We start from the raw sequence: 26,758 nt of genomic DNA, 5'->3' as shown, positions 1-26,758 counted from the left end.
CTTGCATACCGTGCACCATGCTTTGTAAACATAGTTACTGCGGGCCCTTTTAATGCAAGGATAGCTTATTTCAAACGCTTAATTATACTGACATTTTCCTCGCGACTTGTTAATAAAATAAATCCATCCAATCCTCGAATAATTGATTGAGTGTACGTACGCAGAATAATAATCACTGCGCGATTCCCACTACCAGGGAAAACAAAACCCCGTGCCATGAACTGTAGGAATAACAGATATAAATTCCGAAAATATAAATGATTCGAGGTACTCAATCAATTTAATTAACAATTTAATAATTAAAACGTTGAAAGTTTGGGTAAATCTATCACTTTAATTCTCACGTCTTTACTATAGTTTTAGTACTAACTAATAAAAACAGTTTAGTTATATTATTATTTTTTTCTTTTGCAAAAAGAAAATCTGGTAACTCTACAATGCAACGAGGACGAGAAACGCAGCACAGTGTTGTCTACGTCCAAGTTTTTACATGGGAAAAAATGCAATTTTCAATGGGAAAATGCAATAAACGTTAAATGAAATTGAAAATACCACAAAAGAGTATAATTCGATATTTTTGGGAAGAAAAAAGAGTATAGAGTATATGAACCTGGAAAAGAGTATAATACTCTTAAAAAGAGTATGTCTGGTCACCCTACATTTAAATCACATTCATTATCCTCTTTAAACCAAGGCATATGTTTGCTATTATCGATTACTTTGTCTATATTATTATATAAAAGAGTAGAAGTGACTTACTCATCATCGCTCAAGTTGTTCCCCAGTCAAGTAAGTTTGTGATGGACAGCATCGTTTCTTGGGTTTTTTCGAGGTACTTTCGTTTCCTCCCGGGGCCGCGGTGGCTCAGTGGTAGAGCGTTCACCTCTGGTGCTTGGGGTCCCGTGTTCGATCCCAGCCCCCGCCAAGTGAACTTTGTGGTGGACAAACACCATGTGCGTGGGTTTTCTCGGGGTTCTCCCGTTTCCTCCTACTTTCTTCATTCCACCATTTCATTCATTACTCATCATCACCGTCTCCTTTAGCCTAACCGGCATAACCGTGGGACGTAAAACTCAAAGATTTCGTTTCCTCCCACATTGTATTACACCAAATATTCCATCACCATCTAAACACTGGAGTGATTATGGTGCACTGAGTGCAAAGTACGTTCAAAGATTTTTTCATCAAGACAAGTGAAGAAGTACATTATATTGATCAGGGTTGGCTGGTTTAAACCAGCTGTTTTTTTTCTTCAAAAAAACCAACTGGTTTAAACAAAAAAAAAAAAAAAAAAAAAAAACGAAAAATGCTTTAAATCATATGAACTTCATGGTGACGTCTCCACATATCACACCATCTGCATTCCGTTTATCTACTTCTCACCTACTAATCAAGGGGTCCCGTGTTCAATTCTGGGTCAAACTACAACCCATCTTTCAAGTGTAAAGTAAGTAGCGATTCGAGGTGTCCCTTTAAGCGAAAGTCTTCTCCGTGATAACCTTGGTATTTCATAAGGATGTTAAGCCTAAACATACGAAACGAAACCAAATTATATATTTCTACTTGCCTGAATGCCTGTTATTTTATAAAGAAGCCAAGGTTGCTTAAATATATTGATAGAAATTGGTAAAAATGTATCAACTGCCTACGTAGCTTCCAACATCAGCTTGGATTCGACTTTGTTTTCATTTTATTGAATGATATCTACATACCAAATTTGTAATTTAATACCTCAGTTGCAGCGTAGTGATTATGATATGTTGACTTTAAAATTTACATACAAATACATTTAAAGTAATAACAGGAGTTTCCCAATGGCTAAGGCGGGAGTTTCCCGATTTATATATAATTTAGTATAATGTTTTTACTTGTGTAACTGTTTATCATTTTGTCCTTCTGAAATGACTCTTGACAATTATATTAACAACTAGACCTATGTAAAGATCAGTACAACGTATTTTTATCAGGAGTCCTTCGTGAGTGAGTCGGCAATCGCATTTGTGACCAATTATTCCCGGTCTCGTGTCGAAATGGACAATTTCTCTTGGATATAAGCCGAGAAGCGGTTTGGATTCTGCTTTAAGCTTATGTGACCCCTTCCAGCATAACATTCTTGTTGCATAATAACACCAAGGCGAAACAATCTAATTTCTGTCCATATCTAATATAAATACATAGAGTAAATTATTTTTAAAAAAATCGGATTTAAACCCAAAAAATCTGGTTTTTTGGTTTTTTAATAAAAACCATGGTTTTTGCCAACCCTGATATTGATAGTTCAAAGTTTTATCAAAATAGTTCATGAATACTATTAATATTTAATTTTATTAATATAGTTATTGATAATATTAATACTACTACTATTTGATAATATTGAAACAAAGTTGAAGCATAATCCTCCTGAAAATAACATCAGTTTATCCTCCCATTTAAGCTCCCTGCCATTCGAGGGGGCCACTTAAAGCTTTCTTACTCTATATGATACGATACGAACATGAATGTATAAATGAAACGTGGAATAGTTTGAATCGAAAGAACAAAAAAGAAACGATGTATATCGACTCATTTCAAGGGGAGCATGGTGGCTCAGTGGTAGAGCGTTCATATCTGGTGCTTAGGGTTCCTTATTCTATCCCAGCTCGCGGTGGCTCAGTGATAGAGCGTTCACCTCAGGTGCTTGGGATCCCTGGTTCGATCCGAGCTCGCGCCATGTGGACTTTGTGGTGGACAAACACCGTGCTCGTGGGTTTTCTCGCTGTTCTCTCGTTTCCTCCCATCCACCATTTCATTCATTTCTCATCATCACCGTCTCCTTTAGCCTAATCGGCATAACCGTGGGACATAAAACTCAAAGATTTCATTTCGTTTCATTTATATCCCAGCTCTCGTCAAGTGAACTTTGTGGTGGACAAACACCATGTGCGTGGGTTTCCTCAGGGCTCTCCCGTTTCCTCCCACTGTCTCCTTAACCTGGGCCGGCATAATCGTGGCAAAGATTTCATTTATTATTTTTTTTTCAAAATAAAGACTGTTTACTGAAGAGTACAAATAAAACATGCGATTTTTTAAAGAGGCTGCAACGATTTCATTGGTAACCTTGTACTGTAATATAAGTAATTTCTTTTGAATAGTTTATATATAGGGGTGGATACTTTCTGAATGATTTTTTCAAACACGAGTCAATCGATTTTGTTCATACCAAATCAGTAATAGCGTGAGGATATAGCGCAACTCATTTGTTCCTGAAAAATACCCAAGTATACTCCTTGAGTAAGTTTTTTGATAGTTCTTTAAAAAGAGCTCACGCGATTTTGCTTACATTTCATAAATGTTTCATTAATGACCCTTCAATACGGGAGAAGTCGTTTCTCATGAAATATTCCACATTTTAAAATTTTTTAAATTTTATTTATTTATTTTTTTTACGATATTCTCTAGTACGACTTATGTCATATGTTATAACTTATCTGTTCATTCATACTTTTTATACTCAAAGAGAACATAAACAGTGATGTTAGAAACAGCCGCGGTTATTTTTTTCCCGCAGTATACTATAAGTTTACAACATAATAATCATAACAGCACACAAACCTAGAGATACAAACAACCTAATAGGGAGGGAGCAGAGGGTAAAAAGAAAAGTATGAAATAAAATTTCTAAAAGCATCACCTGCATAACGTTACACAAAATATGATGAACACGTAAAACAATATGGTTTTGTGAATAATTAATAGACATTCTTTCTGACTCCTTATGCAGTAATGCTCTTACATATTAAAAGTTATTGCCAATCTACCAACATCTTGGCTGTTATTTTAAAATCAGTTCTAACTCATGCTCTTACCATTAAAGAATGTTACCAAGTAATAACGCTTTTCTAGATTCAGCAAGTAAAAGTATGATTATTTCGTCAGTTACCGTAATTCTTCACGTCAGAAGTTCTCTGTAATCTATTGATCGGCGTCTTCCCAAGAAATGTGATCCCACGCGGCTTTCTTACCACCTACTGTTTCATCGAAATGTTGATCTCTGAATCTGTGGGCCTATCCAGATAGCCTCCTTAGCTTTGACATCACTTGATCGAGGGAATTTTCCTTTTAAGTATTTATTATGTATAAGTTCATACTCGTAACAAAACATTTTTGTAAGACTTAATTTAATCTATAGCAGGGGAAGCAAAATTCATTTAGGATGTAGAAGTGGTTCATGTTGCACGTTTTTGATGCCTAAATGAAGAGTTTCTCTAGTACGCCAGTCACTTTTGTAGTAGTGAGAGAGACGGTCTCTACTGTCCCATTCACAAATAACATAATTTTGTATAACCTAATTGCATACCTAGCAACGACCCTATTACTCGGTCACCACAGTTGAGCAACTGAAAGTCATAATATCCAATGTCTCACAGTAAACGATTCAAGTTTTCATAATAGTCCTTCATATGAGCTGTATAACCAACTGGAATGGAAGGAAGCTCTTTTCCAATAAGTAAAAGCACGGCTATTTATAAATTTCTAGTTTTTATGGTATTAAAAGGTAACAGTTTCAACAGTGTAAAGAAAACAGTTTACAAACCGTAGTAGGTGTTTACAAAGGACCCACCGCGTGCTGAAATATTGCATACGGATTAACAATAATTCGACACAAAATGCAGAGATATTGATTTCATTTGTAAGTATCCTATAGTATTCATTAGGAAAAATAAGATGTACATAATCAAGAGGTTATATTTGAATTGCGTGGAAAGATTGGAGACTGGATTAAGAAAAAATCAACTTAAATCATAACTCAATAGAAGTCGTACTAAAGTCTAAGTGGATCTCCTTTTCGTATTGCCCAAAGAACTCCCTCATGGTTATATGGTTAGCTTACGCGCCTTTGGTGCGGGAGACTCAACTTTAATTCCCGGCGAGAGCCTTGTAGTTCGGATCCCATGTTAAACTATAGGTCCACGTGTTGTATAGCCTCGGTACTGAACGGAACGCTAAACTGCAAATCAACCAAAAGCATTGGCCTAAGTTGTCATTCAGTGTGAACTAAGTTACGAAGAAATTTTTGGATTTCAGGTTGGCTGCGAGTCAGCAATAAATATTGGAAATCGTTTTTGGAACTTCAAAAATTATTTTGCAACAACATTGTACAGTCCACAGCAAAAAACCTGCAACATGAGCATGTAAGTTTATTGTGAAACTACGCCTAACAGCGTAGGGAATCAACATAACGTCTAAGTGGCGCGAATCACACCAGGAGAAACCTCGGCGTCCTCCCCTGCACGTTTATTTTGGAACAAAAGACTTCGTCGTTTCACAATAAACTTACATGCTCATGTTGCAGGTTTTTTTGCAGCGGACTGTACATGTAGGCAATATCAGAATACAATTTTAAAAAGATCAAAGTTTTTAGGAAAATGTCATCACAAGTAGAAAGAAATGTGTTTGAGTCGTATTACATTAAGACCAAACATTCTACAATAAATGTGGACTAAGGCAACCTTGAGAAGAATCGGGATGAAGTATAAACAGCTTTTGCTAATGGACACTGTACTATACATATTAATAATTAAAAGGTACTAATTTTGTATCTTTCAGGACACAAGCTTAGTGTTTATTTTAATTATAAACAGCTTTATTAAAAACTGCCAATCTCAGTAATTTTAAATTGAACAGGTAAGTCAACTTTCCTGTTATGCCCGGGTGCTATAAGCTGAAGTTTGTATATGAAATTTTAAGCTAAGTAATGTGAAGTATTTCAAACTTTAAATGGTTACGGTTAATCTTATTTTAGTTATGTATAACTCATCTTCAGTTTAAAAAAATTGCTTATTGCGTCATCCTACTTATTCGTGCTTATTTTCTGCCTAGACAATTTCGGTGGATACTACCATCTTTGTGCTAATATTATTCGTATTAAGATTCGTCGATTGAAGAAGGTGGTGGAATGCACCGAAACTGTCTCGGTAGAAAATAAGAATAATGACGCAATAGGTGAAAAATCCTTTCCTTAATTGAACACGTGCATTAGTTTTGTACTTTGACCCTAAATTTCAAGTTTTGAGCGCGTGTGTGTAAGTGATCACCAATAGTTACGTCAGTGACTTTGGTTGCCCTTGAAACAGCGGGCTGAGTTCCTGTCAGCAAAACTTGAAAGATTAGTTTTTAGACTTTCACTCTAGCGCTTGAGTACCAGAGTGATGTTAGAAAAACACAAATGAGAGTTGAGAATTTCTTCCGTATGGACAGCCAAAATTTGGTTGATACTTGAATGGAAGCAAGTATTGGAGTTAGTGACGTCCTAAGTGATGGATACAAGTAAATTATGTCTTAGATTCTTTATAAATATTGCATCTGTCTATGAACTTGTTTACTGCGGTGTTGTAACATTATACTTGTTGTAATCTAAGATTGCTTACTTTTGATAGTCTTTAGCATTTTCTTTCTTTGGACACTAGTCCGGTAGATAGCATTCTTTGTAATAAACGTTTATTGATCGTACTATTAAAGTCACGCGAGGCTGCGGTGGCTCAGTGTAGAGCGTTCACCTCTGGTGCTTGGGGTCCCGGGTTCGATCCCAGTCCCCGCCAAGTGAACTTTGTGGTGGACAAATACCGTGTGCGTGGGTTTCCTCGGGGTTCTCCCGTTTCCTCCCACTTTTTTCATTCCACCGTTCATTCACGGGACAGGACGTTTGGGCGCCGCCATTTGGGCGCGGACGTTTTGGCGCTGCCGTTTGGGCGCCGGACGTTTGGGCGCAAAGCCGTTTAGGCGCCAGACGTTTGGGCGCGAGGTACATAGTAAAAATCACAATTTACGACATATAAAGTAAGCTAGGCACTGAAAACTAAGCGCCAATCAAGATATATACATTTCCTACACTTCTATCTTTATCTCACCTCATTTATCTGTATATTTTCTATCTCTATCTTATTTATTCATCTAAATTAAATAGTTTAATGCGTTTGTGGCATTTGTTGCCTAACCTCGTCATGGATTGATTTTTCGCTTGTTCACGATTCTTGTACTTCTGATCTAATTTTTGTATTATATAAGAAAGCTAGGAAATAAAGGAATCAGACGAACTGTTAATTTTCTTAATGTTAATTAAAACATATTGATTTAATTTTTGTATTTTTTTTAAAGAAAGTTAATAATTACATATTTATGAATATTAAAATTTGTTTTCTTTCGTATTACGTTTGCCAAACTCTTCTCTTCCTTAAGTCCAATAAAGAACTACCAATAAAAGATTGCAGCGTAGTCGCTAACACTCTCGCCTTCGGTGCGATCGGTCCCGGGTTCGATTCCCGGTGGGGGCACTCGGTCGAAAAAGTGTAACACGCTCTTTCAGGCCAGCCACCCTGAATGAGGTTTTCCTGGGTTTTCTTCATTCACACCAGGCAAATGCCGGGGTGGTACCTAATTTATAGGTCCAGGCCACTTCCTTCCTTCCCCAATCCTTTCTTCCTTCCCTTTCCCCGGATAGTGTGCTCCCTCAAACGTGACGGGCTAAATGGCCTTAGATGCCGAGAGCCCAGAAATCTAAAAATCCTATATCCTAATCGAGTTTTGGGAAAGATATTTTGCATACATGGTGTCTAAGACATATTTTGCATACAGGATGTCTAACACATTGAGTTTAGGAACTGTGGTATGCTGTATTTCTGGTATCACTTTTTTTTATTAACATTCCAATATAAAAATCAAAACTTAACACACATTTTTTTTTCGTCCCATTGTAAGCATTTAATCTGCATTAAAGAAAGTGGGGAAAGAAAAAAAAACAACGATTTCAAAGTGAAAAATAATAGTTAAGTGTACATGTATTGGTCATTTAGCCACTAGAAATGTGTTTGACATTCACACTTATTGCGTAACTACAGCAGAAGGCCTGCTTTAAGTTTTTTAATGGAATAGGCTCACTATGTATGTAATGCAGTCAATCATATGTAGTCTGGTCGACTTACATTTGGCTTGAAATGTTATCAAATAAAAAGCACACTTAACTTTCGTTGAAACTTAAATTTACAAAATTTAATTGTTAATTCAGTTTTTATAATTTTGAAATTCCAGTATTTCTAGTATGTAAAACAAAATCCAGTATAATTCAAGGACTTCCACTACAGTAGACACCTTGTGATATCTTGATTCGAACTTAGTACTCAGCGCCTAACATAACGACTTTTTAACTCGCGCCCAAACGTCTGGCGCCCAAATGGCTTCGCGCCCAAACGTCCAGTGCCCAAACGGCGGGGCCCAAACGTCCGCGCCCAAACGGCGGCGCCCAAACGTCACGTACCGTTTCATTCAATACTCATCACCGTCTCCTTTAGCCTAACCGGCTTAACCGTGGAACGTAAAACTCAAAGATTTCATTTCATTTTTTAAAGTCTCGCGTTTTGTTCATATCCACTGTATATGCCAGTATTAATAAATATATAATATGGATAATTTCGACGCCAGATATAATTTACCCTAGACAACAGCCAGTAAAGTAATCTTCGTAGAGATATAGCGATTACCCCGACAAATAGTGAAAATACAGTATTTATTTCGTGCTACCATATTGTGCACACTTTTGATTGGAGAAATCTATACTTTCTTCTGAACACCCTGAGACACAAAGGAGATAGTCGCCAACTACTGGACATAAGTTTAACACAAATTCGGGCACACCACTTCGTGACAAGAAAATCTTGAAGATTAAATGTAATGTTTGTTTGGCGGATGCACAAAACTTACTTAATGGAGTAACACCTATTTGTTACTTTTAAACCGCTATTCTGCCAACCGATCGCGTGCATGTATGAAAAGTGGCTACCATATCATCTGACTAATGAAATAACATAATAAGATAAATATTTATGATGCAAACCTGGATGTTATATACTGAAAAATTAAGGTTAAATGTAGGCAAAAATACGAAGTGTTCATTCGCTATACTGAAATTTCGAAAATCGTTAAACTATTTAATTAAATAGGGAAAAAGAAAGGGGTCTGAAAGCAATTTCACAATTTGATATTTCATTATACTAGCGTTCGTTACGGTGGCATTTTACTTTATTCCTTTTCAGCACCACGTGAACCTATAGTTCAGCATGAGATCTGAAGCGCTTGAGCTCCTATCGGATATTTAACTCATGCTTTCTGCAACAAAAGCGAGAATGCCAACCGCTTAGTCATGAACATGTCTTTCCTATGGTCCTTTATTTTACTCTTAGATATATATATATTTATATATTTGCAGTGCTGCAACGAGCCAGTGTTACAATGCCGGAAGATAAATGTTTAAAAGAGAAACCAGTGAATCATAAAGAGGAAGTTGAGGGGTTAGATGAGGATTTCACTGATGATCCAGAACTACCAGTGTTTGAAGATATCATTAAAGAGGAAATTACTGTTTCTTCTGAGGACGAAGTGTTATCATCAGATGGTCCGTCTACGCCAACTCCCAGTTACAATACTGAAAATGACCAGTCGAATGGAAGAAGGTATTTTTTCTAATAGTAACTTAACAAGTGATTTAAATTGCGAGAAGTGTTAAGTAGTAATCGCTTTTACGTATTAATGACAGTGTTCTCACTAGAAAGCTTGCATATATTTTAAAAGTGACTTCTAGTGACGTATAGTAGTAATAGTGTATTTTATGTAGTAAATGTAACTGACAAATTCTAATTTGAAATTATTCGTGCTTCACGTAGAGCTTTTAGTCAAAGTGTCTTTTATAGTAAATTTTCTTTCACAAAGGAAATATGCCTTACTTTTCCGGAGTTCAGGTATACGAGTAGCCGTCGAAAGTACATATCTGCTTGTACACAATATTTTGATCATAAAATTTGGATAAAGAATGCCCAATACTGCCCAAACTTTGCTAAATTATTTAAAAAAAACGTACTGTGTTGTCATATTTTGTGCTAAATATAGTTAAAATTAATAGATTTATCTGCAAAGTATAAAAATTTTGAAACGAAATATTTGAATTTAACAAATCGGGTTCTATACCCGTTGCCGCACTGATGTGTTTTCTTTAGTTTTCGTTAGTCACATTAAACGAATACAAGCAGTAAATTGAGTTTCTTTACCCCTTTACCTCTTTTGTTCTTATCTTTCTGCATAATAGAGAAGGTACGCGCAATGATTGTAACTTCGCAGTTTACGAATGACAAAATTCCAACTAAGTAAGCAAAACAAAATCAGCTTACTTTTATTAATTGCACTTTATTAACATTGAAAGTATCAAGACAACCTGTACAAAAATGACAGGTTAATATGTGCGAATAGTGACAAGTTTCTTCCTATTGCTATGTTTTTGTGTTCGTTTCGCAGGGAGCTTTCCTTGTCACTTGTCTAATTATATTTGTCAATAAGAAAAATTACAGAATTCCAGAGTAAAACATAAAACGCAAATTAACTATGTATGTTTTTATACAAAATTATACATGCCAAAGTTGAGAGAAACGTGCCAAAAATTTATTGTCAAAATGGTAACAACAGACGTCTCGCGTGGAATAAAGGAAACTTAAAAAATTAAAATAACAAGGAAAGGAAGTATCATATGAAAGATAAGCAAACAGAGAAGCTAAAATTGTATTGGAAGCTCTTAGAAGTTACACAAATGGTCGAGAGAATGTGAATTTTAACATATTAAAAAATAAATAAATAAATAAAACAAGAGAAATAATTCATTTGAGCAGTAAGAAATGTTTGATAATTCTCTTTCAATTCGGAATAATTGGTGTTCTCTCTTTTATTATTTATTTATTCGATAGATTCATGTTCAATTTGTAGGAGTTGGATCCTCAGTAAAGCTTAGGTTCGGGTACTGATAAAAGAGAATGTTAATTTCCAACAAAAATAAGTAAATTAAATGAAAAATAAAATCGGGAAGTTTATATATAGATAGAAGGTGGTTTCTCATTAGATTAATTGTTGTTAGTGAATATTAATACTAATATAATTACTAGAGATCGGATATTAAGACAATGCCTGTTTCGTAATGTTAAACATATGATAAAATGAACGCGCTGAAGTTCGTTTGGAGAGTTTTCGCTTCAATTAAAAAAAAAAAAGTTCTATCTATTTCTCTCTGTTGCCTATATTATTCCTTAAATTTTCTTCAAAATTAGGACTTCATTGTAATAACCCAATACATTTGTGTTTCAAGATTAGTATAGATTTTAAAAAAAAGTAACACAATCAAAAACGTACTTTATCAAGTGACAACTTTAAAAAAGATACCATGTTATCGTGTGTAATTGTAGTTAATGACTCTTTGTGACAAATTGCCAAACTATATTAAATTAATGTATATTTAGCAATTTATTTAGTCATTATGAAGCGACCAACAATGTGTTAATTTGGAATGTTGTGTATAAATTGCTGTAAAACGTTGGATTATTGTGTGTAGTGATACTATACTAAAAAATTTAAATGATCCATTCAGTGAATAGTGCTGTGAACAATTAGATGCACATGCAGGGAATTTCATATTTGTTTCTTCAAAAGAGAATTTTCTCTGCAAACTGCAATTAGATAGATGGTAGATTATTTGAACACTATTTCTGACTTAATTTCAGTTTTTACGTCATTGAATGTTTACCTGCATTATTTCGAGTTACATTTTGGTGCCTATTTTACTATCTAAACATCCGGTCTCTAATAATTACTAATACTAATTGCAGTAATGATTAAGATTAATGTCAAGCAAGTAAGAGATAAGTTAACATTTTTATATGGGTTTGTTTGTGATTGTTTACAACCTTTGAATCACTCATGTTAAGGACCTTCTATAGGCATTCACGCATCTGGAAAAATTTGTTGTTAGACGAATGCGCCACGTAGTGTCACTTCGTACAACTCACACAAATACAGCAAACACAGTAGGGGTGCAGGTCAAAACTTATCCGGCCTTACCCCCTGGAGTCACATATCTTGTCCCTGTGCAGAGAATGGTGGTAAATTTTTGTCCATTATAAACCCTCTGTTCGATGTGTAGCCTTTCTGTCTGGTCAACATCGTTCTCTTGCGATGATTTACACTACAAATTAGATGTTCTTGGCTCTATATGTAACACGGGTCATAAGAAAACTCTCAATGCACATAGAATTATTCAATATAAAAACTAATAGCAAAACGCTCATCTTTCAACGTAAATCACATTACACGTATATGTGCAATTCTTATGTGGAAATGACTAGAGTAGCAAAGGACCGAGCACATGAAAGGCTCCAAGTGGCGTAGCCAGAAAATTCGTAAAGGGGGATCCACAAAGTATTACATTATGCTGGGACGCAATTCTTGTATTCATATGAAATAACCAATAGTTTTTACTTTTACTACAGATAAGCTTTCCATTTTATTCTCGTATGAGTCTTTCTTCCCACTATGTCAACTACACAAGATACATTACCCAAAGTTTATATTATTATTATACAAGAAAGCGCGTTGTACGAAATGTCAACCTCCAAATTGTCCTTACATACCTTATTCAAAATAGTAGTACCAACTCGCAAACTTACCACTGGCATATTTAGGGGGCTATCGGGCTCCAGTCCCCTCCTCGGCCCGAAAGTCGTTAAAATCTGCTGGCACCCATAAGGAAGTGTGTTTACGAATTGTGCGTAGCCATACGGCTCCTAAACAAAATCCTAAATATGCCACTGAAACTCACTCAATATTTCTGATAAAATATGCTGTTGTATATATTACATTCTTTCACTTTATGAGTTTAATATTTCGACATTTTTCGTTACGTCCCTCTTCTAAAATTCACAGCGACGCAATTTGAGTCATAATTTCAACCTGTATGTACAAAATTTAACAAAAGTAACAAATTAACTTATACGTAATGAAAATAAAATACAATGAAACACTGTTCATTTGACTATAAAACCCTATGTGTTAGTAAAATCACTGTGGCAATAACAATTTCGTACTACTTTCAGTGTTCTAGAACTAAGCAGATCATGTCTTACCGATATCAAGAAAATTAATATGAGATCCATGTATACCTAAAGTTGTTCTTTTCTCCGAGATTATGAACCTTAGATTACTCTTTTTCTTTCTTTCCTTTTGTTTTCAAAACGTGGCATTTCTAGTATAGCCAGAAGGAAAAGTGCAGTCCCAACGTTAGATTTTGTTGTACAAAAATCTTTGGAATAAATCGATCAATTTGAATGCTAGTTTCATCTCGATTTCTCTAAGCAAGGAAAATTACCCAAATTGGTCTAGAATAAAATCTTGCGGTAACGATGAAGTTCTACTTATTGCTCAGTGACGTGCCGTGGAAAATCAGCACCCGGGGCGAGAGTATACGACGGCGCCCCCGTACATATGAGTAAGGTCGACAGACCAGCCGTGAAGCGCCACCATGTTTGGCGGGAAGCGTAAGAAAATTTTCAGAAATAAACCCTGCTTTTCATTAATTTTAAGTACTTTTTATTTTTTCTTCCATTTTATATATGTGCACGCGATGTGAACTGGTAGTTCACAGTCTCTATCCTTTGTTAACTGCCAGTCCTGATGGGCTTATAAACTACGATGGATTGTTGCAGGTGAAGTGTCCAAGTTCAGCTCGTGATTATACTCCAACAGAAGCGGCTACAAAATTAAAGAATTTTTTCTTACACATAGACTCTCTCACCAAGGAGCTGAAACTGAAAACTAACCATAATTATTACTTTCAAATTCAAGGACAGTTACAAGTGACATGTAGACAGTGGTGTTACTTTTCCGTTTGGACACCAAAAATCGCTATCCATTGAATGTATTCGGAGAGGAGATATTTTTTTTTTTTTAATAAAGTGTTTCCAAAATTACAAACATTTTATGTGTGTTGTATTTTACCAGCGTTAGTGGATCCTCGAGTAAGAATAAGTCAGAAGATACAATTTCGTGATTGGAGGAATAATCTCAACCCTTAGAAGGAAACGTTGTATGACTCCAAAATACACCCATGTAACTATGGGAAACGCATGCATTCCGCTGTCTTTTATATATATATATGTATACACAAATTACAGTATACCCGTCTGCCTCAAATAAGATTTTAAAAGATGAAAAATGAACAACATAAAACTTTACAATTTTTAAAAAGTTATATCTAAAATTTCCGCCACGAAACAGTTTACCTTTAAAAAAAAAATATATATATTTCATTGGATATCATGTGGAAACGTAAGAAGTACTATAAAATGGTAAGACTCTTAACAATATTTTCATTTGAGAAACAACTGAGTTCCCTTTCAAAGTGAAAAACTACAATAAGTAGCTTCCAAACTATGGATATTCAATAATAAAACTGAAAGTAGTACATCTATAACTTTTGTTTTGAATAGAATGATTCTGTGTTCCCGTTTGGCAGAATCTTGTTTCGCAAATACGGATTCTAACTGGTTTTCCGTGTTCAGTGTTGCCATGTTTCGAAGAATAGAAAATACGCAATGAGTGTACATTCCCGTTTCGCAGAATGAGAGAGGTAGTTTTTTTTGGAAAATCTGTACTGCACCTGATGCACTCCGATATCTTTATTATACGCTGAGAAACGCCGATACTTGTTATACATGTTGAGAAATTGATTCCATGGAAGCAAACATCATGAGGGAAAGATTTTTTGCTTATTGATGACAGACAAGGACAAATTCTATTCCGAGTCGCGCCTCTTTCTTAGATTTACACTCGATTTGTTTTCCTTTTACGCGAAAGAGGAGGAAATTGAGGTGAATTACTCGTCAAGATTTAGCTGCTAGGACACTTCTTCAGAACGGAAATGGGTAAACTTGTCAACGCTGTACACTGATTCTGCAAAACACCAAGTAACCAGAGTGATAAGATAAAAGATAGGACCTGTTCCTCCGACTCTGTATCCATATCAAATTGCAATTACCCGCTATCGTGCACTTCCGGTTTCAGTAGAAGAATATGCGAGAAAAGAATAAACTATTGGGATGTGGAATCGTTTTCCAAACATTGCTTTTGGCTATTTTACCGTTTCTGTTCTATGGCGATAAAATGTGGAACCGTAAATGGCAATTTCTAAAACTTCTGATTGAATAGAGTTTAACTTAGGAGAACCTATTCTTGCGACAATGAGTACATTACAAAACCCTGCTTCTCGTAGTCTCTTTCCGCTTTTGCACTATGACGACCTATATTGAAGCCGGAAAAGATTATTGTTTCTACCATTTCCAGTTTGAACAGAGGGTTAATGGATAAGTTGATACCTACTGCTGGGTTACTGAATCAAAGACAAAAATAAACTGCTTGCCGTTGTCTCATAACAAGTTTTGCTTTTTGGTCAATAGAAAACGGAAGAAATTGGTAATATTTTACTATTTCCGGTTGTCGTAGGGAGATGTGAGTGAAATTTTATCTTTTCTTGAGACGAAGAATCAGTTCCACAAAACCGCTTCTTGCTATATGGTCACCTTTTCTGTTCTATGGCGATCAAATTTGAAATCGGAAATTTTTAATTTTTACCACTTCCGGTTTGAATAGAGAATGGAGAAAGAAGTTGAAATTTATTGCTGAGACACTGACTCAATTCCAAGAAACCGTTTATCGATATTTCTTACGGTTCTTGCTCTGATATCTGTTGACAGATGGTCATTCTATAACACGTCCCATATTTATGCATAGCATAATTCAGAAGTCGAAACAGTATTTTCGGTTGGGAGTGGCTTCGAAGACATTTGAGCGAGGGGACATGAATAATTCAAACAAGGCCTCCGTGACGCTATTATTTCACAGATGAGCAGATTTTTAGAATAATAATAACAAACTTCTGTATGTTCTCTACTCTTCACTATTTACCTGTTGAATGAAGAAATGATAACAGAAAAAAGGGATTTTCAGATTGTCATAGATGTGAAAAATGAGTAAATGTACTAAACTTCCTTGGAACAAACACATGGCAAACCGTGTCTTAACCTGCTTCTAAAAACAGCCCTCCGCTGTGAAATCCCTTGACAAAGAAGGACGTTTCATTCACATAGCTGATGCGACTTCTGTGAACTTCTTCCACTGTTTGTAAGCTATGAACAGAACATGTCGATAACATTAAAAGACAATTTGTTGAAAACATGTCAAACAACTGTTTGCACACACTAGCGTCGTATCATATTTTACTTGATGGTAGGAGCGAGGAACTGCTCCTATATAACCTGTGTAGATAATCATACTGTTTTTATTATTGGATGTGTCGATGTCCCATAATGAGGTAATCAAAATTCCATGTGGTTCATGCACTCAGCAGCGTATCCAAGATGTTTGTGTGTATGTGTGTGGGTCCTTAGTACCGGATATACACAAAAATAACCAACATAAAAATATATAACAATTACAATCATCAAAGTACATTATCAGAACCGTTTGAGGGAGCGGCACCGCTGGGCCCGCTTTCCCTATGCCACTGCATGCACCAGATAGTGTAGTAAGCGCGTATGGTTTTCGTTTTCAACAATGAATTGTCTACAAAAATGAACTTCACAATTTCGTATCAATAATGCAATAGATATTGTAGTAGGATAAGCACGTAAATACAATAATTGGAGCTTTTGATAAATTGTCAGCAAAAATATTATATAGTTCGTTTTTCGACGATAGAGGCTTCTAACAATGGTAATAATTAAGTAATCGCAATTTCGCATGAACCATACACTAGATATTATAGCAATCTATGAACGTGTGTAGTATGCCACCATTTGATATCGTAGCCCGCCTTTTGAATAATGGAATCCTCAGAACAATGGAAAAAATTACGAAATGACAATTTTTTCGTATATCATGCAATAAATATTGTACTAGTACACGAGTCTGCATGAGTTGACACTGATGAATTTACAACAGACATATCGTGGATCTTATCATAAACAATGAAATGGAAACAATACGGAAATGAAAATTTCATATGGGTAATGCACTAGATATTGTACTAGTACATACATCTGCTTGATCTGACATCCATTGGTGAATAACTGACTGAGATATCGTGGCCAGCGTTTTCAACAATAGAATATTCACAACAATGGAAATAATGAGGAAATCAAAATTTTACACGGATAATCACTAGATATTGTACTAGTGCATACTTCTGCGTGATTTGGGATCCGTTGGTGAATTACTGACTTAGATATCGTGGCTAGCGTTTCCAAAAACGGAGTGCTCACAACAATGGAAATAATGAGGAAATCAAAATTTTGCACGGATAATGCACTAGATGTTGTATTAGTATATACGTCTTCGTGATTTGGCATCCATTGGTGAGTTACCGACTGAGATATCGTGACCAGCGTTTTCAACAATAGAGTACTCACAACAATGGAAATAATAAGGAAATCAAAATTTTAAACGGATAATGCACTAGATATTGTACTAGTACATACTTCTGCGTGATTTGAGATCCATTGGTAAGTTACCGACTGAGATATCGTGACCAGCGTTTTCAACAATAGAGTACTCACAACAATGGAAATAATGGGGAAATAAAAATTTTAAATGGATAATGCACTAGATGTTGTACTAGCACATACGTCTGCGTGACTTCACATCCATTGGTGAGTTACTGACTGAGATATCGTGACCGGCGTTTCCAACAATGGAATACTCACAACATGGAATTAATGACGAAATCAAAATTTTGCACGGATAATGCACTAGATGATACGTCTGCGTGATTTGACGTCCATTCGTGAATTACTGACTGAGATATCGTGGCCATCGTTTTCAACAATGGAGTGGTCACAACAATGGAAATAATCAGAAAATCAAACTTTTACACGGATAATGCACTAGATGTTGTGTTAGTACATACGTTTGCGTGATTTGTCATCCATTGCTGAGTTACTGACTGAGATGTCATGACCATCATTTTCAACAATGGAGTGGTCACAACAATGGAAATAATGAGGAAATCACAATTTTAAACGGATAATGCACTAGATATTGTACTAGTACATACTTCTGCGTGATTTGAGATCCGTTGGTGAGTTACCGACTGAGATATCGTGACCAGCGTTTTCAACAATAGAGTACTCACAACAATGGAAATAATGAGGAAATCAAAATTTTAAACAGATAATGCACTAGATGTTGTACTAGCACATACGTCTGCGTGATTTCACATCCATTGGTGAGTTACTGACTGAGATACCGTGACCAGCGTTTTCAACAATGGAATACTCACAATATGGAATTAATGACAAAATCAAAATTTTGCACGGATAATGCACTAGATGATACGTCTGCGTGATTTGACGTCCATTCGTGAATTACTGACTGAGATATCGTGGCCATCGTTTTCAACAATGGAGTGGTCACAACAATGGAAATAATTAGAAAATCAAAATTTTACACGGATAGTGCACTTGATGTTGTGTTAGTACATATGTTAGCGTGATTTGACATTCATTGGTGAATTATTGACTGGGTTATCGTGTTCCGCGTTTTCAACAATGAATGGTTGTAACAATGGAAATAATGACTAAATCAAAATTTTGCAAGGATAATGCACTAAATAATGTTTAGGTACGGTAATGTTCTAAGTTTGATTTTATTGCTTTAAATAAAGTAGTTATTGTGACCCAATCTTTTTTTTTTTCTAATATTTCTATTGGGCGAGGGTTGCGCCATCTAATGGCTCAGCTTCAAAATACTTAGAGGTAGGGAAGAACCTTAAGTGCATTGCTATCATTGGAAGGTTATTTGGCGACCTGGAGACTTTCCATGCACTACGCCAATCCTTAAATATCTTCTTCTTAATAATTATAGAAGAATTGTTTTCTTCAGTGCCATGTTCAGTTGCAATTTTGTTCATTTTCTTTTGATCATACCTCTTTGCCTCATTTCCCAAAATGTTTTCTCTCCACCAGTTCTTGACTTATATAATAATAATAATAATAAAATGTTGTTTAATATTGGTCGTCTGAAGTATTTTGCCTTTTGAATTTTAGTCTTTTGCATTTTCTGTTGTTACAGGAAGAGCAGTCGAAAGCGAACTCTACCAAAATGGATTGATAAAGAGTCATTTTATTTTGATGATTTGCCTAAAAAGTTGAAAGTTGAGGATGAAAGTGATGATTCAGTAAACAGTGATATTAATGATCCTGATTATGAGGAGGAAAGTTGTGGTTCTGGTATTGAAAAGGATCATATTGATAATCTTAGAAAGAAAAGTAAACCATCGACAGGATATTACTGTACCGACAGCAGTGATAATAATGTTAATAATGGCTATTGGCGGGTAGTTGAAACTCTTAGTGTGAAATATGTGGCAATGATGGAAGAACGAGTTCGAAAGCAGAACAATGGGCCTTTGCCCACACCGATCCGAAGAACAGGCCCGAACAAATCTAACAAATGTAGTGCATGTGGACTATGTTTCTCATCGTTTACGTCGCTGAGAAGACATACAAAGATTCATGGAGAAGGTCCATTTACGTGTGATATTTGTGGTGAAAAGGTAATGCACTTTACACGTCTGGTGATTCATCAGAGAAAACACCGGCGTGAAAGCCCTTTTAAATGTGATATGTGTACAAAATCATTCACAAGTGCTGATTCGTTACTGGAGCATCGAATATCTCACACGGGAGAGAAACCTTTTGAATGTTTGTTGTGTAACAAAAAGTTTTCGAATGTGAAATCACATGTACACCAGATTCACACTGTAACAGATAGTGAACCTTTGGAGGAAACTATTGTTTCTACGCGACGAAACGTGGAGGAAAAGAAGAAAGGAGACCTACATAGGAAAGCAAAGAGAGACACCGAGACAGAGTATTCAACAGAAACAAATCATTCGCAGGCACTGGTTGAACTAAAAAGCATGGTACGGAATCAGTCACGAACTACTGGCACTTTAAAGATGCCAGTGAATCGGAAGATTGATAAATATGCCCTGTATGGTGATGCTGAAAATATAGAGACTAATAATGAGACCAATTCTTCACTTGCTTTATTAGAAAATGACGGAAATGATAGAGAAAGGATGGAAGTAGAAGGAAGCGAGAGACTTGTTAAATGTGAACCTTCAGTACCTGAAAACAATTTACGTAAAATCTGTGGTACAGAAGTGGACAACATTTCAAAGGATTGTCTCGTTCGTTGCACGTGTACGAGTAGTGGAGGATTTCGAATTGAGTGTATTGGTTCGTCTGTTTCAGGAAGTGCTAACCATGTCCATAAACGTTTCAACGGTAAGGTTCCTCATAGTAAGAAAATTCCACCTGACAGAAACGATTTGAATGTGAAAAGTAGTGGTGTTGGACAACAATCATCAAGCGTCCGTGACAAAAATGGTGGTGTTTTTGACAGCCAGTTGAGCAAATTCAATGTCTCAAAAATTAAAAGAAAAAGTTTTCAATGTGATGTTTGCAGTGTAGAATTTAGTTCAGATCAAGAACTGGTTACTCATTCGTCGTTTCATTTATTCGGTATTCAGGTTCCTAGCCTGAAGAAAACAATAAAGAAAGAAAGAGAACTAACGCGTCCAGATCCAGGTATCTCGACACAGGTTGCTACTAAGACCAAACACCAGTGTAATGTATGTAACGCAAGTTTTGACTCAAACAAAGAATTGGTTAATCACACAACATCTCATTTATTTGGAACTGACAATACGTCTAAACAGAATAATGCAACCAAGGCCAATAAAGTGCATTCTGATAAGAAAAGACTTATTTGTCAAGTATGTAAAACCAGTTTTAATTCGGACAAAGAGTTGATTGAGCATTCTGGGTCTCATTTGTTTTAGACTATGAAGAAAAAAAACTATAAAATATAATTTTGTTGATACGATCAATCATCATTAGGTTGAAATTCATTGTTTCTGGTTTCCTGTGTATTGTTTCTTCCTGTTTCCATCAATAACTCTCTCTACTTTCTTTACGATTGTATAAATAGGAGTTGGCAGTTTTATTTTTCTGGAATACGTAATAAGTCACAGATTTTCTCATTCGCTGAATTCAGAAAGTAAATATGATAATGACAGAGAAAGAAAATGTGGAATTTCTTTGCTGCTTGCAGATTATCCTTTCTGCACCTTAGTTATTAGTTAATCTGGAACATAACTTCAGATGTGAACAAACTGAATAATAATAACTTTTCTTTGAACAAAACTTTATGTGGAACTGGATATTTTTGATAAATTCCTGTTTCGGTAGCTAGATAACAGCATTTTACGTATGTGTTGAAAGATCGATTTTCTAGCTAATGTTAATATTCATTGCCTTAGTTCTGATTACATTTGAGTATTAAATTACATCATTCCGAAATGAAAACCTATAACCGTGTTGTAAATTTAAATTATAAATGGATCAAATAATGTATAATATGGAAGTATTGTAATAATATTTAAGTTTATATATGGCAAGAAATTCTAGTTAAATCAATTGGTTGAATCGTAGTCTGTGTGCAACTGACTTTAAAATATATATCTTGACTGTATTTGTCGATTACAGAACGAAGGCGGTATAAGATCTAAAATTTACGTATTCTGCCCACAGCCACGATAGTAGTAGATGCATAACCTGATGCAGTGGGACATCTATCTCTTCAAAGGTTTCATGAAGATTGAAAGTCATTGGTTTATATGTGATCAAATATCTTTAACCTTCTAAGAAAAGCTTATTTGGTGTTTATGCTTTGTAATCTTATGACAAATTATTTTGTTAATAATTTATTAATACATTGGCCCATGACGAGTATAATGTCTCGTGCCATTTAAATAAACAGCATTCCAGAAAGAAAGGAAACTTATACTTCGAAATTGTTGATTCGGAATTGCATCGAGAAAGTTGTAACCGAGCATGAAAGTGATACATTAAAATTTAGAAAGGAGAAATTGTCTGATTTCTGGCATTATCGGAAAGGAAAAGAAGAATTCCTTCCTGTGTGTGTATTGAATATATTGTAGAATGAGTCGACAAAAACCAAAATATTCACATAATTACTAACAGTCGCTGTAGGATACATTTTAATATAGAACAGTGGACTTACCTTTGTGCTTCGTTACTTTCTTCTATTTAAGTATTCTAAATATTTCAATCCTTTCGAGTGCCATGATCAGTTTCCAGCAAGCATAAGTTAAATTGCTCTTGATAATGAACCCCTAAGAGCGTCGAAATATTGAGAATACTTAACAGGTACCTTGGCACAAAGGTAAATCCATTGTTCTAAAACATTCACAAGTTGATCAGGCATGTTTGTAAACTGTTCGTAAAGACTAGGTTCCATGTTTATAAGTGTTTTGAAAGCCTAGAAATAATTCTTTTAAAAAGCTTATGCCGCAGTGGTAGCATCAGTCAACCTTACAACTGTACACAAAAGATGTACGTCTTAATGATTAAGAATAAAGTCTAATAATTTAATTCGCTGAAATGAATACTGTTATCTAATAATACCTGTAAAAGTGGCAAGACATTTCGCAAAAGATCAATTACAAACATTCTGGTTGAGAAATAAAAAGTTACTGAATTCTGAATGATAATGATATGTATTGTTTAAGAAAATACATATTGCCGTCTTAAGCGTTGGGAATTTTGTTTCCGAAACACGGTAAACTTTTCTTTATCAGGAAAGTAGTAGTGCATAAGTAATTCGTTGTACATTCAATTTTTTCTTAGTTTTATTGATATTTTGTTACCTCAATAGTTCGTTTGACTCAGCAGTTTAAGTAGTAATGTATGCTAGACGTGCCATGCTAGAATTTATGTAAGAAGTTGTGTTTTATACTTCTTTATTGTAAATTTGATAACATGTTGTAAATATTGTTTATATTATTTCCACAATTGAAGTAATCAAGATATAAATGCAATTTTTTAAACATATCTTGTTCGTGTGTTTGAATTTATACCTACAACCATGAAAAGAGTTGCGAGTGTGTGCTTTCTGAAGTGGTATTAATAAGAACCAGTTTGATTTACATGATAATAGTAATGTTTAAAAGTGTGTAAACACCCTAATAAGTGGTAAACGCTGCAAAATATAACCAAAGTAACGATATAGGTGGGGAATAGAGATAGAGGAAAATGTTTGAGGACACATCACAATGACGTCCACTATCTTGAATTTTACTCAGGTGTCATGAAACTATAGCATATATGGCTTTTTTAAAGCAAATTTTTGTAGAAATTGAATGGCACTGTTATTTTTGCTCTAGCGCTAACCATTACGAAGTTACGACTTTTGTGTGTGTGTGTTCCCGACAAAAGAGATTAGTCATATGGCAAGGACCACGCATTGTTACAGGACGTGTTCAAGGGAATAACCCATTTTCCGATAGCAGTGGTGGCAAAACGTCGTCTTCTAACATGCACCGATAATTCGTTACCATTAGGGTCTTGCCGATGAAGAATGAATCCACAGAGTGAGTTCCACATACGCCACATCACAGCTTTAATCTTCCGGTAACACTTGGAGATGAATCAAACCATGCGAATTACTATCTGCCCAGTACCGTACGTTCTGTTTTTTGACCTCGCTCGACACAAAAGTTTACCTCATCAGTCAGAGGCGAATGTGGGATTTTGTCGTAGCTGCTGTTTAGCCCATTGAGCAAATTCTAGACGACGACCAGAATCGTCATCTGTAAGGTGTTTGTGAAACTGCAGCTTATAGGGGTGCCATTTATTTAATGACATAATATGCCTGATTGATGTTCGGCTAACACTACTTTCAGGGCCTCCTGCATGCGTGGTTTCCTACTCTTGGCTCGATCTGCCACAGATGTGGTGACTATTTCTCAAAGCAACAAATCTTGTGATATGTTTTTTACAAGTCGTAAAATATCATGAAGTAGAAATTCTAGAATAGTAGTAAAAGTCATTTCTAATTACTAATGCTGACACCTGTAATTTGTCATTTCATGATATTTACAATTGTACAAGATTTGATTTTGAAAAATTGTACCCTGGTATTACAAGAAATAGGCCCCCGGTTTCTTGAATTTCTTCAGCACTTTGAATACAGTACCATTGCTGATGGAAGTCATTTCCGGCTGATGATTGTTAAAATCATCTGCAGTCACCCTGAAGCTTCGTTCTCGAGAGATCAGTTCGATCTCAATATGCTTTACATGCGTGAGGGCCGCCATCTACAAAGAAGTAACCTCCAATGATACAAACTGAAAGACAGCCATGATTCTGTAATGGTTAGCGCTAGAATAAAAATAACAGTGCCATTCAAATTTTAGAAAAATTTGCTATTATAATGACACATCATACGCTGTGGTTTCTGTTTAAGACAGCTGCGTAAGATTCAGGATGCGGATGTCATCGTGATGTATTCTCAAACACTTTCCCCCATCCCTATTCCCCATCTGCATGGTTAGTTTGATTATATTTTGTAGTGTTTATTACTTATGGTGTTCCCACACTTTTGGATCACCCTGTATTCTGTTATTAATTTCAAATTAAAACGACGTCTGTATTAATCAAAAACCTCTGCGTTCCTATGCTTCGAAGTAAAACATGTTATTTAATGTGAAAGGTAGCAAAGAACAAAATAATGAGGTACCGTATTTGCTGACTATAAGACATTCTGTTTTTGCTGAGTGCCGTTCATTCTAGCTTTGGAACCGCGTTGCCTTAATTAAAAATTGAATCTGACAAAATTAAATCACTTTTAATAAATAACAGTGTTACAGTTTCGGTAGTGTATCATAATGTGTCTGATGAGGGCCGAAACTGTAACATATTCATTGAAAGTTATTTGCTTTGCTCAAATTTTCTTTTCTTCCCTTTGAGAATAATGAAATGTGACTTATATGCCGATACAGAGCCTCTTATTATTCCGGTTTCAAGAAATATTCCCAATTATGTGTTGTTTGATGTGCTCCCTGTTTTCCTACGGTCTGCAACAACATTCCAACTACATACAGTTCAGTGAGTTAGTAAATGTAGTTAGGATAGTCGCACTTTTATATATATATACTCACGTAAGTTATAGACATTTCCAGACCCGTGTGCAATTTTACAGGGTGAGTCATAATTCTCCATACAAATGGTGAAAACGGTTACTAATGTTTATTGTTCCTTTTGAGACAGGTGAGCCAATAAGAAACAAATGCCACACAAGTCTCCATACAAATGGTAAAAACGGTATCCAATGTTTATTTTCCTTTTCAGGCAGGTGAACCAATGAAAAAAAGATGCCAACTAACGAAGGAAGAACGAATTGACATGATTCTATTGATTGGGGGAGAGACCACCCGTCATGTAGCACGTGCATTCAATGAAATCCATAGAATACAGATAACACGTGACTCTGTTACCAGACTTATTAAGAAATTCAGAAGGACAGGTTCCGTCACCGATGAACGCAGACCTGGAAAACCAAAGATAGCAACCAAAGACAAAAGTACGTCAACAATGGTGCGGGCAGCGATTACCAGGATTGACAAACAGGACCCAACGCCTCTCTACCAAAATTGGAATCAGCTAAAACAGTGTCACGCGCATTTTGCAGGCTAACAAGTGGCACCCATACAAGCTGCAGTTATTGCAACATCTTACAGAGAACGATCCTGACTGTAGAGCAGAGTTCTGCGAGTGGGCACTGAACATGAAGGAGAATGTTCCTGGATTTGTTTCGCAAATTTTTGTCATTGGTGAACTGGCAAATTGTTAAGTACTGGACGGATAGCAATCCACATTGGATGTCGGACTGCAAAATGCAGGGAGCGGAGGAACTCATGCTGTGGTACGAATTTAGGGTTGGTCCTTTATTCATTTAGGGAAACTTCAGCGCGACGGATTATCTCGACATGTTAAAAAATGCCATCTTTATATCAATCCTGGATATAAGTAGGGACTTCCCTGCATTCTTCCAGCAAGACGGTGCACTAGCGCATTACGGCATTGAAGTGTGCCAATGGTTGGACTAGTAGGTTCATGGTCATTGAATCAGTCGACGTAGTCGGTAGAGTTTCCACCCAAGTCATCAGATCTCACTACTATGGATTTTTACTTTTGGGGACACCTTAGATCGATTGTGTCCCAGAAGAAAATTCGTAATGTTGACAATCTTAAAACAAGAATTATACAAGCTTGAAATTAAGTAACAAGAGAAACATTGTCAAGTGTTTGCCAAAATTGGTTAGAGCGCCTACCATTGTGCTTGGCCATGGAAAGGAATCATGTAGAACATACTTGAATTAGAGCATAATATAACTCTGCATTTGTAAAAACAAACTAAGCATTAGTCACCGTTTTCATATTTCTGTGGAAATTTGTGACTTACCCAGTAGATTTAGTTAAGCGTTTTTAACTCTGCATGTGTCGCTTGCTAAAATGTTACTAATCATTTAAAAATAAATAAATAATAATAAAACTATAATATGCAATGAAAATATTTTTTCGTCAAAAGTGAATACAAAAGTTTGGACGCGTGCAGTTTGACATTTGTTCTTTTAGCAAAAAGACCCTAAAGTTGTTTTTTCCATACACTATTCCATAGTTTACAGTGTGTAATTTAATTAATGTAACAAACATCGGGAGGTGATTCCTGACACCGAGAATTAAAAAAAAAAAACAAAAAAAAAAAACTATGAACATATTGCATATTGGCAGAGTTAGTGAGGGTCGAAAGCGTAGTGACAATAAGATCGAAACAGTAGATAGCGAAAACCAATAAGCTTAGAGAACCAATAGCGAAAACCAATGGCGGTCTAAAAAGTCTAGAGGTGGCGCTGGTGTTCAATATGTAGCTGCTCGGTTCACACACACAAGCTGCGCTTGTGTTCAAGACGCTACAATAGGGACATGCGGTCATT

At 35.7% G+C, this 26,758-nt stretch overlaps 1 protein-coding gene across 7 annotated transcripts in view; it reads left to right on the top strand.

Annotated features, from left to right (window-relative positions):
• LOC145664372 (uncharacterized) overlaps positions 1 to 26,758 on the top strand; it is a 57,549-nt gene that overhangs the window by 13,020 nt on the left and 17,771 nt on the right. For 6 of the 7 annotated variants that reach the window (XM_081731023.1, XM_081731022.1, XM_081731018.1 and 3 more), the window contains one exon: positions 9,239 to 9,482. In XM_081731023.1, the coding sequence (XP_081587149.1) occupies positions 9,262 to 9,482 (221 nt within the window). In that variant the 5' untranslated portion in view covers positions 9,239 to 9,261. Of the gene's footprint in view, positions 1 to 9,238; positions 9,483 to 18,963; positions 22,815 to 26,758 lie in introns of those variants that run through there. The other variant, XM_081731024.1, reaches the window with a different exon arrangement.

This window comes from Thermobia domestica, chromosome 11, assembly GCF_964235325.1.
Source record: "Thermobia domestica chromosome 11, izTheDome1.hap1.1, whole genome shotgun sequence".
In the NCBI taxonomy this organism is placed as follows: Eukaryota; Metazoa; Arthropoda; class Insecta; order Zygentoma; family Lepismatidae; genus Thermobia; species Thermobia domestica.
This window is presented reverse-complemented; position numbering and strand designations above follow the sequence as displayed.